Source organism: Desmodus rotundus, chromosome 6 (genome assembly GCF_022682495.2).
Source record: "Desmodus rotundus isolate HL8 chromosome 6, HLdesRot8A.1, whole genome shotgun sequence".
NCBI classification, from domain to species: Eukaryota; Metazoa; Chordata; class Mammalia; order Chiroptera; family Phyllostomidae; genus Desmodus; species Desmodus rotundus.
In genome coordinates, this window is record NC_071392.1 from 43,826,742 (window position 1) to 43,843,463 (window position 16,722).

At 37.1% G+C, this 16,722-nt stretch overlaps 2 protein-coding genes across 7 annotated transcripts in view; one reads left to right on the top strand and one right to left on the bottom strand.

Moving 5' to 3' along the window:
* Positions 1–8,362, bottom strand: part of PHTF2 (putative homeodomain transcription factor 2) — a 130,405-nt gene extending 122,043 nt beyond the window's left edge. For 3 of the 5 annotated variants that reach the window (XM_045194011.2, XM_045193997.2, XM_053926601.1), the window contains exon 1: positions 8,163–8,352. The gene's annotated coding sequence lies outside the window, so the exon portion shown is untranslated. Of the gene's footprint in view, positions 1–8,162 lie in introns of all 5 variants that reach the window. The other 2 variants (XM_045194006.3, XM_024558998.4) reach the window with 1 other exon arrangement.
* Positions 8,363–8,670: 308 nt separating this feature from the next.
* Positions 8,671–12,511, top strand: TMEM60 (transmembrane protein 60). Of its 2 annotated transcripts, none has more exons than XM_024558974.3 (2): positions 8,671–8,883; positions 11,803–12,511. In XM_024558974.3, the coding sequence occupies exon 2, from the start codon at positions 11,853–11,855 to the stop codon at positions 12,252–12,254; it is 402 nt and encodes a 133-aa protein (XP_024414742.1). In that variant the 5' UTR covers positions 8,671–8,883; positions 11,803–11,852; the 3' UTR covers positions 12,255–12,511. The 2 variants fall into 2 exon arrangements, with proteins under 2 accessions (XP_024414742.1, XP_024414748.1); XM_024558980.3 differs by lacking the exon at positions 8,671–8,883 and adding an exon at positions 8,914–9,225.
* Positions 12,512–16,722: the final 4,211 nt, after the last annotated feature.

Below are 16,722 nucleotides of genomic sequence, written 5' to 3' on the forward strand. Positions count from 1 at the left end.
TTTTTTAGCACAATTTAAGAATACCTGGCTATTACGGACTCCATATGTTCAATAAAGTAGAAGAAAACATAAGCATGTTAAAGAGTGATAGGAAAGATATAAACAAGATTCAAATATAACTTGTAGAGATGAAAGATACAATGTCTGTTAAAAGAAATACACTTGATGAAACTACGAGCAGATGAGAAACTGGTAGAAGAAAAGGTTAGTAATCTTGAGGACATAGCAATAACCAATACCCAAACTGAAACAAGGAGGGAAAAGAAGACTTAAAAAAAATTATAAATAGCATCAGTTGGCAGTGGGACAATATCCAGTAGCCTAATATATATATAAATAAAATACAAGAATGAGAAGACAGAGTGAAAGAAGGGAGAACTTTTTAAAGAAACAATGGCCATTTTCTAAGTTTGATAAAAATGATAAATCCATAAGCCCAAGAAGCTCAAAAAACTTCAAGCATAAGAAACATAAAGCTACACCAAAATATATCATAATAAAAGTGCTTAAAACCAGTGTTAGATCATCTTAAAAGTAGCCAGCTAAAAAGTCAATTTCAATATAAGGAAATAAGGATAACAGTAGATTGCATGTTGGAAAAATGCAAATGAGAAAACAGTGAAGCAGTATCACTGTAGTCCTGAAAGCAAAAAAAATATATATATATATATATATCAATGTAAAGTTCTATACCCAGCAAAAATATACTTTACAAATAAAGTCAAGAAAAGATTTTTTTTTCAGACATACAAAAGCTCAAAGAATTCATCAGCAGTAGTTTAGCACTACAATAAATGCTAAAGAAAGAACTCCAGGCAGAAGGAAAATGATTAACAGATGGAACAGGAATTCCAAAGGGATGAAAAGCCTTGAAAATGATAAAAATGTGGTTAAATTTAAGAGCCTTTTTTCTAAAAAGTATTTTTAAATTCATTTAAAAGACAATTGAGCTTTTAAAACTAAAAAATGAAAAGTATATTGTGGGTTTTATACCATATGTAAAATTAAAATGTATGACAATTAGCACAGAGGTTGAGAGGAGGAAACAGAAGTATACTGTAATAAGGTTCTTATAGGATATGTGAAGTAGACTGTGATAAGTTAAAGATACATATAGCCACTATAAACAAACAACTCCCCCAAAAGAGCTAAATAAATAAGCCAATAAAGTGTCATAAAAATACTCAAATAACACCAGAAAAGGCAAAGAACAGATGGGACAAATAAAAAACAAATAGCAAGATAGTACATTTAAACCCAACAATATCAATAATCACATTAAATGTAAATGGTCCAAATTAAAAGACAGAGATTAGGAAACTGAATTTAAAAAGTGAGACCCAACTATATGCTATCCACCAGAAATACACTTTATAAACACATAAATAGGTAAAAAGTAAAAGGATGGAAAAAGATATACCATGCTAATACTATTCAAAAGAAAGCAGGAGTGGCAACACTGACAAAGTAGATTTCAAAGTACAGCATGTCACCAGAGATAGAGCCATTTCACAATGATAAAGGAATCTAATTCATCAAAAGATAACAACCCTAAATATTCATGTATCTAGTAATGGGACTTCAAAATATAAGAAGCCAAACTTACAAAACTACAATAAAATTGCTAAGTCCTTATTCATAGTCAGAAATTTCAACACCCTTATCTCAAAAGTTGATAAAACGAGTACACATAAAATCAATAAGGATAGAGAGGATGTTAACAGTTGTATCAATCAACTTGATGGGCCTGACATTTATAGAACACCCAAAATTCTTTTCAAGTACACATGAATCATGTACCAAGACAGACCATATTCTGGACTATAACACAAGCCTTAAAAATTTTTAAATAATTCAAATCATACAATATATGTTCCTTGACTACAATGAAATTAAATCAGAAATCGGTATCTGAAAAATCCTCAAATATTTGGGAGCTCATGTACATACTTCTAAATAACTAATGGGGTCAAAGAAGAAATCACAAAAAAATCAGTAAGGATTTCTGAAAGTACAAATTAAAACATGACACAAAATTCTGAGACTGCAACCAAAGCACTATTTATAGGGGGATTTTATAGCACTAAATGTTTATTTATTTTAGATGACAATAAATTAATAAACTTAGTTTCCATTTTAAGATTTTAGTCCAATCAAGAGCAAATAAAATGCAAAGGAAACAGCAGAAAGGAAAGAATAAAGATTAGAAATCAATGCAACTGAAAACATAAAATCAATGAAGACAACCAAAAGCTGATTCTTTGAGAATGTCAATAAAACAGACAAACCTCTAGCCAGACTAACCAGGAAAAACTGAGAAAGTACACAAATTAACAGTCAGGAGTAAGAGAGGGGAGATAATGTTATAGTTCTTATAGATACTACAAGTAAAATAAGGGAATATTATAAACAATATATACCAATAAATTTAACTACTTATATTAAAACAACAATTTCCTTGAAAAATTCAAACTATGGATAGTCACTCAAAAAGAAATAAATAGTCCTTTATCTATTAAAGACATTGAATTTGTAGTTAAAATTTCTTTGTAGTTTTCTCTCTCTCTCTCTCTCTCTCTCTCTCTCTCTCTCTCTCACACACACACACACACACACACACACACACACACACACACACACACTCCAGGCATAAGTATGCAAGTCAGTTAGAACTGTTTTAAGTTTAAGATCCATTGAGGGACTGAATATTTATTAACTATCATGTGTAGACACTTACATATATAAGTTTGATAAATTATGTTAGTATTTCAGCAAAATCATTCTGGAAGGAAGCTGTGTGGAGAATTAATTAGTAAGAAGCTAAATTAAAAGTGAGGAGACTAATGACAATAATCTAAGGAAGAAATGATGAGGGTCTGAAATAAGTCAGTGGCAAGCAGAATTTTTTTTTAATTGGTGTGGGTGCTGGGACAGGCATAATTAAAAGATAACTAGTAGAGTGAATAGACAGATGCAGTGATTGATTAGACATGAAAGGTATGGGGAGTAAAAGAATAAGGATGCTCTACAACTCTTGGCTTAAACACTAGAAAGAACCATTCATTAGGACAGGGAATAAAAGAGGAGAAACATTTGGGAACAAGATGGTATTTTTTTTTCAACATATGGCACCTTTAGACAGACATTCAGTGCCTGAAAGATATACAGTAGGCAATGAGATATATGGAAATAACACTTAGGAAATCTGTGTAGTTAAAATAACTTATCTCCCAGGATTACTTGCAATTAAAGCCTTCTTTATAACTGTACAATTAATGGTTTTTCTCAGAAGAATTTTAGGTATAAGAAGGTAGAGAGATTTGAGAAAGTAAGTCCCTTTCTCTATACTTAATTTACAGTACAAGAAACCCAATTTCAGTGATCTTTTTATTGTCATTTACAATAGGAAAACCCTATTTCTTTACTCTGGCTTAATGAGCCTGACCTACTTTCTTCAGAAAAAAATTTGAGAATGTGAAGCTCTCTCCCTACCTCTTCTTTTGTATGTGGCTGCAATGATTCAATTCTTTATTTATTGGGTTGGCCAAAAAGTCCAATATTTTTTCCATATGATGACAGTAGTAGTGTTTAATTGTCTTTAACTTCATTCAAAATGATTTTGTTAGATTGTATTTTGACAGCTTTCATATCAGCATGCATTTAAAAAACTTATCAAAACTGAATTTTTTGCAGCCATTTTAATATGGAAGATGGAAGAAGATATGCAACATTTTTGGCATATTGTGATTTATTTCAAGAAAGGTAAAAACGCAACTGAAACAAAAAATATTTGTGCAGTGTATGGAGAAGGTGTTGTGACTGATCAAATGTGTCAAAAGTGGTGTGCGAAGTTTCTTGGTACTAATGACATTTTGGCCAAATAATTCTTTGGCCAAATTCCAAATAGATAAGCTATCCGGCTGTCCTATGCAATCAAAGATGTTTAGCAGCACCCCTGGTCTCTACCCACTTGAAACCAATAGCAGGAAATAGCTGACATACTCAAAATATCTAAATCAATAAAGTTATTGGTGAAAATGAAAAATGTGTCTCTTAGGGAAAAAGTAAGTGGACTTTTTGGCCAACCCAGTAACTCTGCCTGTAACCTATTGCCTCTTTTTAAGGCTTAATTTGTTTGTTTGCCATTTTCTGGCTTTCCTTACTCTATTTGAGATTTTATATATATATATTTTTTCAACTTAGTCAAATAATTGCAGCAACCATTTTTTGAGCAAGTCTGATAAGCCAGGCAATGTGTCAAGGGCTTTCCATACATTAGCTCATTTAGTCTTCAAAATCATGCAGTTATCTTCAGTATATGATTAAATAAAACTGAACCACAAAAAGTTTACATAATGAGCCCAAAGTCACACAAATAGACTGCAAACTGACAGATGAACCTAGGTCTATAGAACACCAAAACTTGTATCAAATAACTTTCATAGGTTTTTTGCTATCTGTAATAGACCTTTTACTGAATGTTTTATTTAGTAAGATGCTTTTATTCATGCAACAAATACGACTGCCTACTACATATCTTGCTAAAAGTAGATATACTTTTAACAGACCCTTTCCTCTACTGTTTCTGAAAGTGGAAAGCTGCATACAGTGCACTTTTCCGCCTTTTACTTCCTCTCATTAAATGTCAAAATTAATCACGCTATGATTATTATCAGGTGGTGGTTCAGCCACAGTCATTTCCTGTCCCAGTTCCTGTTCACTATTCAGCATGAAGTCCAGCATATTTTATTTCCTAGTGCTCTCAAACTACCTGTTCTAGGAAGTAGTTGGTTTGTCTCATCTGAAAACTCACTTCTATATTTTGTGTCATTTTAGCAACTTGCATGACGCTAACAAGTTGAACTTTTTAGAATGTAGCTTTCCTAAATGTTATTTAATATTTTCTGCTTAAGTTACGTGATTCTGGTCATCAAGTGATCCACATTTATAAATATAACATATTTACAGCTCTGTGCTAACCTAAAGGGAAGATATTCAATCTAAGCATGGGCCATTTTCTTGGATTTTCAAGGACTGCCCCAGTTTGAAATATTCTGTCCCACTGTCATGTCTCAAGTTTGGATTTGAAAAGGGAGTCAACGTATATGCAAAGGGCACCCTGCAATACTGACTCCCTGTGGCTACAGTCTAGGTCAAGGAGGTGGGGAAGGACAAGAGTCATTTTAAGATGATTCTTCTTTTTAAAATAATCCCAAAATACTTTCCACAAATTAAGTGCAAATTCCTCCAGTGGTATTAGTGTTCTTTACCAGCCAGAATGAAATACCACAATAAAACAGTGAAATCATTGCTTAGGTGGATAGGTTTAAAAATGAAGTTTTACCTGACACTGGGAAAATAAAATATTAAAGGTAAATATTGAATAAAAATATAACACTGCACAAATGGTTGAGGTTTTCCTATAATTTTAGTATCTATGTATGGAATTTCCAACCAGCAAAACTGGGTAGTACTCACTTTGCCCAGTCATATTTATATACAATTACCATTTAAGTCAGGCTTTCACAAATAGTTTTTTATACAAAGCCATAATTTTTTGCCATTCCTCAACCACCCATATTCCTGTTCCGTTTTGTGTAAAATGCCCTCCTTCCCTACTGATGGAAGTTACCAGTTGCCCTTTAAAGCTCCAGTGATAGCTCCCAGCTCAACCCCCACACCCCTTTTCTCCTCGGTCTCTTAAAATTATTTATTCTTTCTTCTTTATTCAGGACTTTCCAATATGCCAGTACCTTACATATTTTGTTTAATGCTTAATACTCTCCTTTGAAGTATTATCCTCTCCCCCTAACAGATAAGAAAACTGAAGCTGAAAAAGGTTTGGTATCAGGTTTAAGGTCATGAAGCCAAACAGGAATTCAAATGCTGATTTGTCTCAGCTTTAATTGAATTCTCTTTCCATGAAACCACAGACTCTACGGCATTCTCTTATAGCATATGTCATCATTATTTGTTCAAACATCTATCTCTCCCACTAAACAAGTTCCTCAAAGACAGGAAAGATGACTCCATCCTTATATCCACAGCAAAACTCAACACTACCTACTGTACAATGATCTCAAAGTATTACTGCATATGTACAATACCCTTATTCAGTTTATGGTTTTGCAGCATTATTTTCCAATAATTAGTCTCCTTCTACCAAGTCTCTAGGAAGCCACTTTTAATGCGGTGGTAAAGCATAACCACCAAGAAGGCTTGGTAATCAGATTGTTTGGATGTGACTCACACTTGCACCAACTCATTAGCTGAGAAGTCTTGAACAAATAAGTTAACATTAGTTTTCATTAACTCATATAAAATAGGGAGGACAGTAATTACAGTACCTACAACATGATTATAAGGATTAAATGAGATAATATATTGTATAAGCAATCCAACTATTCTTTGATCCTCATTTTTGCACATGCCACTGTGAATTTTCTTTGCCTCAATCTACTGAAGCCTTTTTACTTCTTTACAATTTTGCATGAAATGAACTAGCCAAAAAGGTTTATGGTTTAAAATTTATTTAGGCCACCTACTTCATTTTTAGGGCTCTCTGTCGGGTGCCAGTTTGGACTCAACAAAAGAGTTTACTCTTGGAAACTTGACTATGAAGAAGTGCCTCCGTTGTAAACTATGCTTGATTTGCTTACCACACTTCCATGCCCTACCAGAAAGCAGTGAAAATTAAAACACAGAGATTTTCTACCTTGCTAACACCTAACTGTTAATACTACCTGATGCATGCTGACGACTAACCTGTGTGGGAGGCAGGCTATTTCCCCAGAAATAAATTATCCTGGAACCAGCTGGTGTCTGGTCTCAGGCATGGCTCATTCTCTCCTCATTCTCACTCTCCTCTCATTCCTTTCCTCTAGAATCTGAAGGTTGAGCCACTACAACTAACTGGGAATACCTATTTCATTCTCTTAAACTTAGCAACCCTTACTCCAAAAGTTACCATTTCAAATTGTTATGCAATTTTAAGGGTCCCTAGGCTAGAGTGCATCGTTTCCAAGTTCTCAGAATTCTCCCTAACTTTAAAACTGTTAAGAAAAAGTCCAGTTTGGGAAAAAACAACTTTAAAAAAATAATAATCCCTGACAACAAGAGCAAATACTAAGGCTATAGCCAAAGTCTTAGGGGAAAATAAAAAAGAGAAATCTTAAATTGTCTAGTGGGCTAAAGCTAACCAAAATCTATAAAATCAAAGTTTCACGATTAACAAAAAAACTCAAAGTAAGCAGTATATACCATTAACAAAAGGAACAAGTGTACAATTCAAAATGTTAATACATTTACAATGAATTTCTTAATTATTTGGGATTTAGATACTTAGATTAGTAAATTATTCCAGATTCTGTCCTTCCCTACTCAGTATATGTTGCTATAAAGCAGTTCCTTTTTTTTTCTTGCCAGGCTAAAAATGATCCCCTAAGTTATAGAGAAGGTGTTGAGTTGGAAAATCCCCGACTAGAAGGGACAATACCAGAACACTGTCAACATCAGAGAGATAAAAATAAGAAAAGATGAAACACTCTGATGTGCCGCCGTAAGGTTTCCAGGCGGGAAATACCACTTAAGGCCGGAGCGAAGGATTTAAGCACCCGTTTGTTCAGGGCTGGAATCAGAAAACCAAACTGTTGCCTGTTCAGTGGGTGCAGGGCAGCGACCCTCCCTCCACCCCGCTTCCAGCACGCGGAGTCAACCCCCCCTCCAGAACCCGCTCCACGCCGGCCCGGGCTCCGCCACCAATGCCACTGCACGCCGTCCAGGACTCGACGCACCCCGAGCACAGCACAAGTGGAAGGAATCGAAGAAGAGGGGCCGCGGGAGAGGGCGAAGGGACGGAAGGCGGCGCTGGGCTATGTCCCCTCACCATCAAGGATCGAAGACAGCGATGGCTCAGGAGGAGAGCAGCTGAGCCGCTGCAGCCCGCCAAATGATGGCACGGAACCGCGGTGACCGCGGCGTGCAGGTGCCAGCGGCTGCTGGGAAAGTCACTGGCGGTAGAGGGCGAAGCATTGGCCCCGAAGCCCCCACCTCCATCCCGCCCGTCGCTCCCCTCCCAGTCGCAGCTCCATCCTCCAGATTCTGTCAGAACCCAACGACCTATACACGGCCCTCCCAAGCGTAAAGGTGATGCGGTCTCTCACCTTAGGAGCGGGCGCCACGCCGCTTGGAGGCGGCTGGGGTGCGCGGGAGAAGCCGAACCTAGCACAACCACCGCCGTGAGAGACCTAAAACTCACAACGAGGCTACCGGCGGGCGCGTAGCCTCCAGCAGCCGTCGCCCCACCCCCTCTCCCGCAGTCTTTGCGCCGGAGCCTACAGTCTCCGCGCGCTGGTGAGGAGGACCTCGGGTGGGGCGGAGCGCCCCGCGGGGGCGTATCCCAGCGCTGGCTAGTTTGATTGGCATCTGTCTGTCCAATGGGACTACGGACACTCCAGACTGTACTTTGACTGACTTTCCTTGTAGCCTGTAGCAATAGAGAGGCGGAGCAAGTGGCCTCTTTTATTGCCGCCCTTTTGACAAACCCGAACGTTAAAAAAGGTCGGTTGGTTTCCACTGGCGGCCAAAAGTCCAATTACCGCAGGGAAAGGAGCCTCTGAACCCAGATTGACGTCCTCTCTACCTATAGGGTAGGCCCAGGGGCGGTGAGAACGTTCCCCGGATGTGGGCGCGGCCCTGAGGTAGAAGTGAGAAATCATTTACCACGGTCGTTTAGAGAGGCGGAGCTGAGCTCGTTTTCTTGATTATCATGTGACGGGTTCTGGATTTAATGGGGGGTAAAGTGTGGAGTAGGCCAAGCATCCAAACTGGCCAATTCCCTGATCTTCGCGCCTCTCTCCGCTCTCCGGCCAACGGCGCTGCCAGGTGAGTCTCGGGCTCCGACGGGCTGATATCCTTCACGGGCCTCCAGATGCCTGGGTGGGCTGTGCCGCCGCCGCTCCCCACCCCCTCACATTCCCAGTCCCAAACGCACCAGGCTGGTGAGCATTGTGGATCTTTTTCTACGGTACGGCGTTCAACTGCAGACCGTACTTGGTCCACAGAGCAAAATTGGGGTGGGGGTGAGTCCGGATAGAGCTGACCTCCGCCTTTCGAAGACGAAGGACAAGGCTAGTTTAGAAACGTCTTAAAGTTCTAGGGACAAGGAGGCGCGAAAATCAGAGAAGCTGTAAGCAGAACGCTGTTCCTTTGAAGGATGGCTAACTGGTAAGTTGGCCAAGGATGTAGCAGCAGGGGCCTTTCGAAAGCGACTCTTTGGAGGAGTGCTGTGTTGTGGGCTCATTAAACAAAGCAGTTTTTGCTATGAAGCGAATTCACTTGGAAGAGTAATGGCAGTAGCGAGAGAAGGGAAATGGGGGTGGGGTGGGAAGCACCGTGGACAAATGAGTCCACAGACCACCACCGAGACACTGGAATTATGGGCAGGGCCCTTCATTTTTTTCATTTGAGGGCAACACAGTTCTAACAGTGAGTAAGAAAGCATATGAACTAATACTTAACTCTCTTCAAAATACCAGAAATAACCCCCTCAAACAGAAAATATTTAAGTTAAGCAAATTTTTGTTTTGGAGTATGCAAACCCCTCCTTTGAGAATAGTAAGTAGTCGGAAACAAATACGACTGCCTAAATTAATGAAGATATATTAGTAAACTAATAAATTTGGGATTGCATATAATCATTGTCGCCCAGAAACACAGTATCAACGGAGTGCTCCCTGGTTGAGGGCATTTTAGTACAAGTGCATGAAGAACTTTGTTGCCTCCCACTTTATAAAACTTAACAGCGACAAGCTTGTCCTTTTCATCCTTTCCACCTCCAGTCCTAAAGTATCTGTGTTGAGGGCAGCTACCCTTCCTATGACTAGTTGCTACTCAGCCCTATATAAGAAAAAAATGAAGCTTGATTCATCCAATGGCTGATGGAAAAGTTATGTATAAGCAAGTACATTATTGTAAATTTTTGAAAGGTTCACAAAATGCCAGATAGATTAGAGATAGGGATTGAACAAACTTAATTTACAGGATAAAATCCATTTGTGGTCACTAATAAGTACACACCCTTCCGCCTTTGTTCAGGTTCAGTCCCACATCCCATTATGCATCCTCTGGCCAGGAAAAGACGCCAGCACAGTAAAGCAAAAGCATCTGCTTTTCATACTGCAATATGAAGCACCTGCCAGCTACATAAACAAGCTGAGTGCAAGCAGATAGGTATAATGGGAAGGGGAGTTACGAGTTTGTTGTAAGGCACTATTGAAATAAAAGAGTATGTGTGTCTTGCACCACGGTAACCACCCACTGTTTAAAGTAGTAGACATGTAGCAGAAAACATCAAATTTCTAAAATATAATTTATTGAACATGCTAGTCAAGGGCATTTGATTCATCTAGCCAGCCTCACCCTTTCCTTGTTTATCTTTCTGCATTTTTACTCCTATCACCTGTGCTGTTACCATCACAACTATCTGATCTTTTCCTCTTCCCATCAGGTATCCAATGTCATCTTCCATCTACAGGTATCATTCCCCAGTGGTTATATCCCTGAGTTCAAAATCATACTTAGGTTTCTCCTTTACTGGAAATTTCTTAACACTTTCACAGTCTCATTATACCTCTTACCTTTCATCTTCTTCAAATGTTTCAAGGGGGAGTAAAGTGCTGTCAGCTAGTATTACTTTTTATTGACAACTCAACCCACTGCTTGCAGTCTATCTTCTGATTTCCCATTCTACTTACCTTTTTTTTCAAATGGTCACAAGATTGATATAAAAAAACTGCAATATGTATAATACATACTGTAAACCTATATGTGAAGATTAAGCAAATATTTATATCTAAGTATTATAGATTAAATGCCTTCCCAATCAAAATTCTAAGTTTTTAAGAATTAGTGAAAAATGAAAGGACAAAATATCAGAAAATATTCTGGAAAAGAAAACAGGAAGTAGGTACTAGGCCTTCCAGATATTAGACTATATCCTCTAGAACATATCCAAAAACAGTCATCTAGTACTAGTTCAAAACAGAAATAAACAGCGGTAACACAAAAGAGAGATACAAGAAATAGCCCCAATTATTGAGTAATATAGCATCTAATAATCACAAAATGTCAATTTTTAAGTGGTCTTAATTATTAATAGTAGTAAAAATATTATGATTTATACCACAAACCAAAAAAATTTTAGACTAAAATAGGTATTTGTAAAAATAGCAAATTTAACTTAAAAAATAAGACCCATAGATTAAACTATATGAAAATATAGTATTATCAATGTATTCTGTATTAGCCTAATGAACTCTTTATACTCATAATTCTACTTAAAGTTTTTTTTTTTTTTACTGACCATTCCCTCCCTACTAAAACTCTCCTCTCTTCACTTGATACCACCTTCTTTCTCACTGATTTGATTTTGGATGGTTTTTCTTAGTATTCCTTGAAATGGAATGAAAATTTGTAGATGTGCAAATGTACAAAAAGAAGTTAAGAACATGCATGGGATGCAGGAATAAGGTCATCACTGCCTAGATTTGAGTGATAGTAATGAAAAGCAACAGTATAGGAGGAGGTATACTAAACATTTTATTGTCATGGGCTAAAATGAACAATGGATAAAATGCTGTCAAAGATGGCTACAAATTTTACAGGTTTTGAAAGGAAGAATAGTAGAATGTTTTCAAAATTAGGAAATCTGTGAGTGAGAAAGAGCCAGCTTTGTTCACCAGGAAGTGATTTGTTTTTTTTTTCTGGTATCAAAACCATCTTGACCTTCTTTCCTTCTCTTAGGATATATTTCCCACTTTTCGACGCTGCAACAGCCTTTTTAAACTGTTTAAATGAGAATGTCCTTGGCTCAGAGAGTACTACTCACCTGGCTTTTCACATTACTCTTCTTGATCATGTTGGTGTTGAAACTGGATGAGAAGGCACCTTGGAACTGGTTCCTCATATTCATTCCAGTCTGGATATTTGATACTATTCTTCTGGTCATGCTGATTGTGAAAATGGCTGGGCGATGTAAGTCGGGCTTTGACCCTCGACATGGATCACACAATATTAAAAAAAAAACCTGGTACCTCATTGCAATGTTACTTAAATTAGCCTTCTGCCTTGCACTCTGTGCTAAACTGGAACAGTTTACTACCATGAATCTGTCCTATGTCTTCATTCCTTTGTGGACCTTACTAGCTGGGGCTTTAATAGAGCTTGGCTATAATGTCTTTTTTGTGAGAGACTGACTGACTTCTAAGGACATCATCTTATTTTATTGCTCTTCAACAAGCTGTCATTAAAGCATTCTGAATCTTTGCAAGCTTGAAGAATACCAGAAAACTGAGAAAAATACCAAATGTATTTTATACCGCTTCCATAAAAGTCTTGGTGAATCATGGACTTCTAGTCAACCCAAAGCTTAATTATTCCATATATGAGTTATTAATATCTTTATTATCCCTATTTAAATAAAGTTTGTTTTGGACCTTATATTTCTACTTGACTTTTAATAATCTGTTGTAAGGATGGGTCAGTATTTAAAGTAAATAAGAACCTTTTAACCTACATATTTGGGTAGAAGTTTAATATGTCATGGCCCCATTACAACCAATTAAATGATCATTTGTGCTTCTAAATAACTATGAAGAAAAACTAGTTACTGAAAGAATGAGGGAGTGCTACTTCATGTTTACATTCAGAAAGAATCAGTTTGACAGTTTTTTGTCTAGGCTAAGTTCGTTGTTACCACACTGCCTTTTCTTTGGAAATAAATTAGAGGGGGCATATTAAACCAGTGCAGAACCTTGCTGGACAGGACGATTTTGTAGTGCAGTTAAAACTGTACACATGTACATAGTATCTAAATACAATCTCTCACAACAAAAGAGAAGGAAAGCCCACATGCAAGCAGCTAGTCCAGGAGTCAGCAAAATATTTCTGTAAAGGGCTATGGAGTAAATATTTTAAACTTTCTGTTGCAACTACTCAGGTCTTGTGGTGAGAAAGCAGCAATAGACCATGGCTATATGTTCCAATAAATCTTTATTTTGGACAATGAAATATAAATTTCATATAATTTCTACATATGACAAAACATTTTGATTTTTGTTTCAACCATTTAAAACTCATTCTTGCCTCACAGTCCATACCAAAAAAAAAAAAAAAAAAATTATGGCCAGTGGGCAGTAGTTTGCTGACCCCTGAGCTAGGTCTCCAAGGAAATTGGGTAAGAATCATATGTAAAAGGCACCAGCATAACTATTTTCTTAATTTGGTATATTGCCACATTAAATAAACTTGAAACCACACAGTAAGTTACTGATGTGTGCCTCTGATTCTGACACTAAGTCAGATGTGTTTTTTCCCCTACACCACCGAAGAATTAATTCTGGCACTATCTACCTGGAGATAGCATCACATTCACAGGTTAAGGGTTCAGTCTCAGAGACTAATTCCTACCTCAGACTTCAGAGGCCAACCCAACTTCCAGGTTTTCTGTAATTCTGACAGGCTATAGATTGGAGGTTCCAACAACCCCCTCCTCAAGTTAGATTAACTTGCTATGGCAGCTCACAGAACTCAAGAGAAACATTTTACTTCCTAGATTACCAGTTTATTATAAAAGGATGTAACTCAGAAACCACCAGATGGAAGAGATGCATAGGGCAAGGTATGGGGTAGGGGTACTGAGGTCCATACTCTCTAGGAGACAACTCTTCCCCCATCTCCTGTTCACCAACTTGGAAGCTCTCTAAACCCTGTCCTTTTGGGGTATTATGGAGGCTTGATTACATAGTCATTGGTTAAATCACTGGTCATTGATGACTGAACTCAATCTCCAGCCTCTCTACTGGAGGGGATGAGGGTTAAGGGAGTACTGAAAAATCACAGCCCTTTAATCACAGGGTTGGTTCCCCTGGCAACCAGCCCCCATCCTTAGTTACTTAGGAGCTTTCCAAGTCACCTTATTTACATAAGCTCAAATGACACCTTTATCACACTTATCACATAAGAAATTACAAGGGTGTTAAGTTCCTGTGACAGGAATGGGGATGAAGACCAGGTACATTTAATAGTAATCAGTTTCACAGCCTCAGTAATTGGAATACATTTAAAACATTAAGTAATAAAATACATAAAGGATAGAGATTATTATGCTCACAGGTGGAAAAAGCAAAATAGAATACATCAACAATTAGTATTGCAGAAAAATACCTTCCTATGTTTGTTTTTAGTTATAGGATACTTCCTTTATAGTACAGAGATGTTTGTTAATGGTGTTTATAAAAAGAACTAACACTCTGCCTTAAGAAAGAAACTTGAAAAATGAAAGGCTCTTAGTGAAGCCATTATTTTGTAGATCAGCACGGACCAGAAATAATATAATCTTGCTTGGGCAAAAGATTTGTCAAAAGTCTAAAAGCAACTTTGTACAAATAACTTTTTGAAAGACTCGAAACTGTGTAAAGTAGAAAATAGCAAATGAATAGCTAAATAGATATTTAGTACATAGAGAGCTAAAGCTTTCTATAATTTTAAGTTGTTAACCTTACAAATCAGAGTCCTTTTAGTATTTACATTACCAAACAAGACACAAATAACCAAAGGAGTTTAATTCTGATTGGTCATGTTTGTACAGTAAACATCACTCTTCCTCAGGAATTACAGAATGTTAGAACCAAAGGGAGAAAAAAACCCAACTCCTTATTATAATGATGGATAAACTGAAGCCCAGATAAATGAAATTAGCCAACGGTCATTGATAAATGGAGCCATCTAACTCCAAATACTATTTCCACAAATAGGTTTCAAATGCTAGATAAAGATAACACTTGTAAAGGCTTTTATGAGAGGGATCTACCTAACGCACTAAATGTTTTGCCCTCATTTACTTGCCCTGTATTCAAGTCAGCTAAATCACACTGGTAATCATACCACACAGCAAATTTACTACAACTATCATCTATATACTGCAAATTTGTAATTCAGTTATATGAGGAAAAAGTAGTCTGTGACAAGACATGATGTTTTATTTCCAGCCCTAGGCAAATAGTAAAGAAGGAAAAGGTTTGTTTTTGATGTCTATCTCTCCACCATACTCTTGATGAAATTTTCTGCCCAGATGCCTATCCTCTGCCCAAAATTTGAGAGAACACATAGAAGACACAGTGAGGAAGATGTGAAATTAGGGTGACACAGCACACAGCGCTCTATTCTTTTTACTGCGTTAATTCCAGGATCAGAAGCTAACATTTGTAGTGTTTAGGATATGCCAAGCAATGTGCTAAGTAAGCATTTGCATGTTGTCATTTAATTTTCACCAAGTATTACCCCACCCCCCACTTAAATGAGTAATACAGACTAATTTCTCAACATTAAACAAGTATATGTTCCTGACCCACTGCTACGAATTCCCTCAGCATAATATCCCAGTGATGAAGTGGTTTTACAGTAGGATGTCTGTGAAAATGTGTCAACTTTATGTCCTTGTCTCACTGTGTAACACAATACATACCATAGACTAAAACAACTACTGCATGTTCTTTCAATATTTTCAACTAATGTTTACAACCTAAATTGAAAATACCTGTTAACCAAATAATCAGATTTTTACCTTGCCAAATAAGACTTAGGAATAAATTCCACTTAAGTTATGAAATATTAAGGTGCTTCTAACATATTTGCCATCTAATCCTTTTAATTAAATTTTAATCCTTAATTTGTAATAACTTTCAATGTATCACTAGTTGAAGGGGGGAAGAAACCTGGGTAAATTTTATAGGTTTCATTATCAGTACAATATTTATGGTCTGCACGTTGAACCCGCAGCTTTTTGGTGTTTGGGACGATGCTCCAACCCACTGAACCACCTGAGCAGAGCTGAAATTTGGTTTCTTTATAGTTCCCATTGATCTAATTTTCTCAACTTTTCCTTCTCCTTCTCGCAATTCTAGAATTACGTTATGAATTAATGTCAAAGACAAACTTTTTAAATTATAGAAACCTGTAACGTTTTTACCATCCCCAATAAAATAACTTTTGTTCCTTCAAATATTTATTAAATATCAAGTGTACTATATATTAGGTGTTGAGAATACAAACGGAAAAAGAAAATTCTAAGTCTAGTTCACTGTTTAGTTACAGCCCAACATGTACTTAACTAATACACAAAGAGATACAATAAGCAGAAGGAAGAATTGGTTTTATACCAGTTGTGGAGTGAGGGGACAGTTGGAGATGAGATCAGTAAAAAATATATACAGACGTGTCTCACTGGAATTTTGAAAAGGTAAGATTTCATTAAGTTGTATCCCAGGCAGAGATTTCCCCCAGAAAAGGCAAAGAATTTTAAAAGAACAAAAAGGGAGTGGCAAGTCCTGCCACTGTTAAAGCTGAAAATTAGGCATATCAAATGGAAGAAGAGATTGTAGTAGATGAGGCTGGAAAGGAAGGGCCATATCATGAAGGCTCTTCAGTGCTATGCTGAGCATTTGGCCTTAATTCTTTAGGAAAGCAGCCTTGGAATATTTCTAAGCAGAAGAGTAACAATCATATCTATCTTAGGAAGGTTAATCTAGTGATAGCAAAGAAGGGATTGAGGTGACAGATGGTTATAGACTTAGTGTGGTGATCAGTTTGTAATGTATATGTTAAAATAAATCTGTTTACCTGAAACTAGTGTATGTCAACTACAACTTTTTTAAAAGAATGGAT

Excerpts from the sequence above, each read along its gene's own strand:
- TMEM60 (XM_024558974.3), top strand. The coding sequence starts at position 11,853 with ATGAGAATGTCCTTGGCTCAGAGAGTACTACTCACCTGGCTTTTCACA.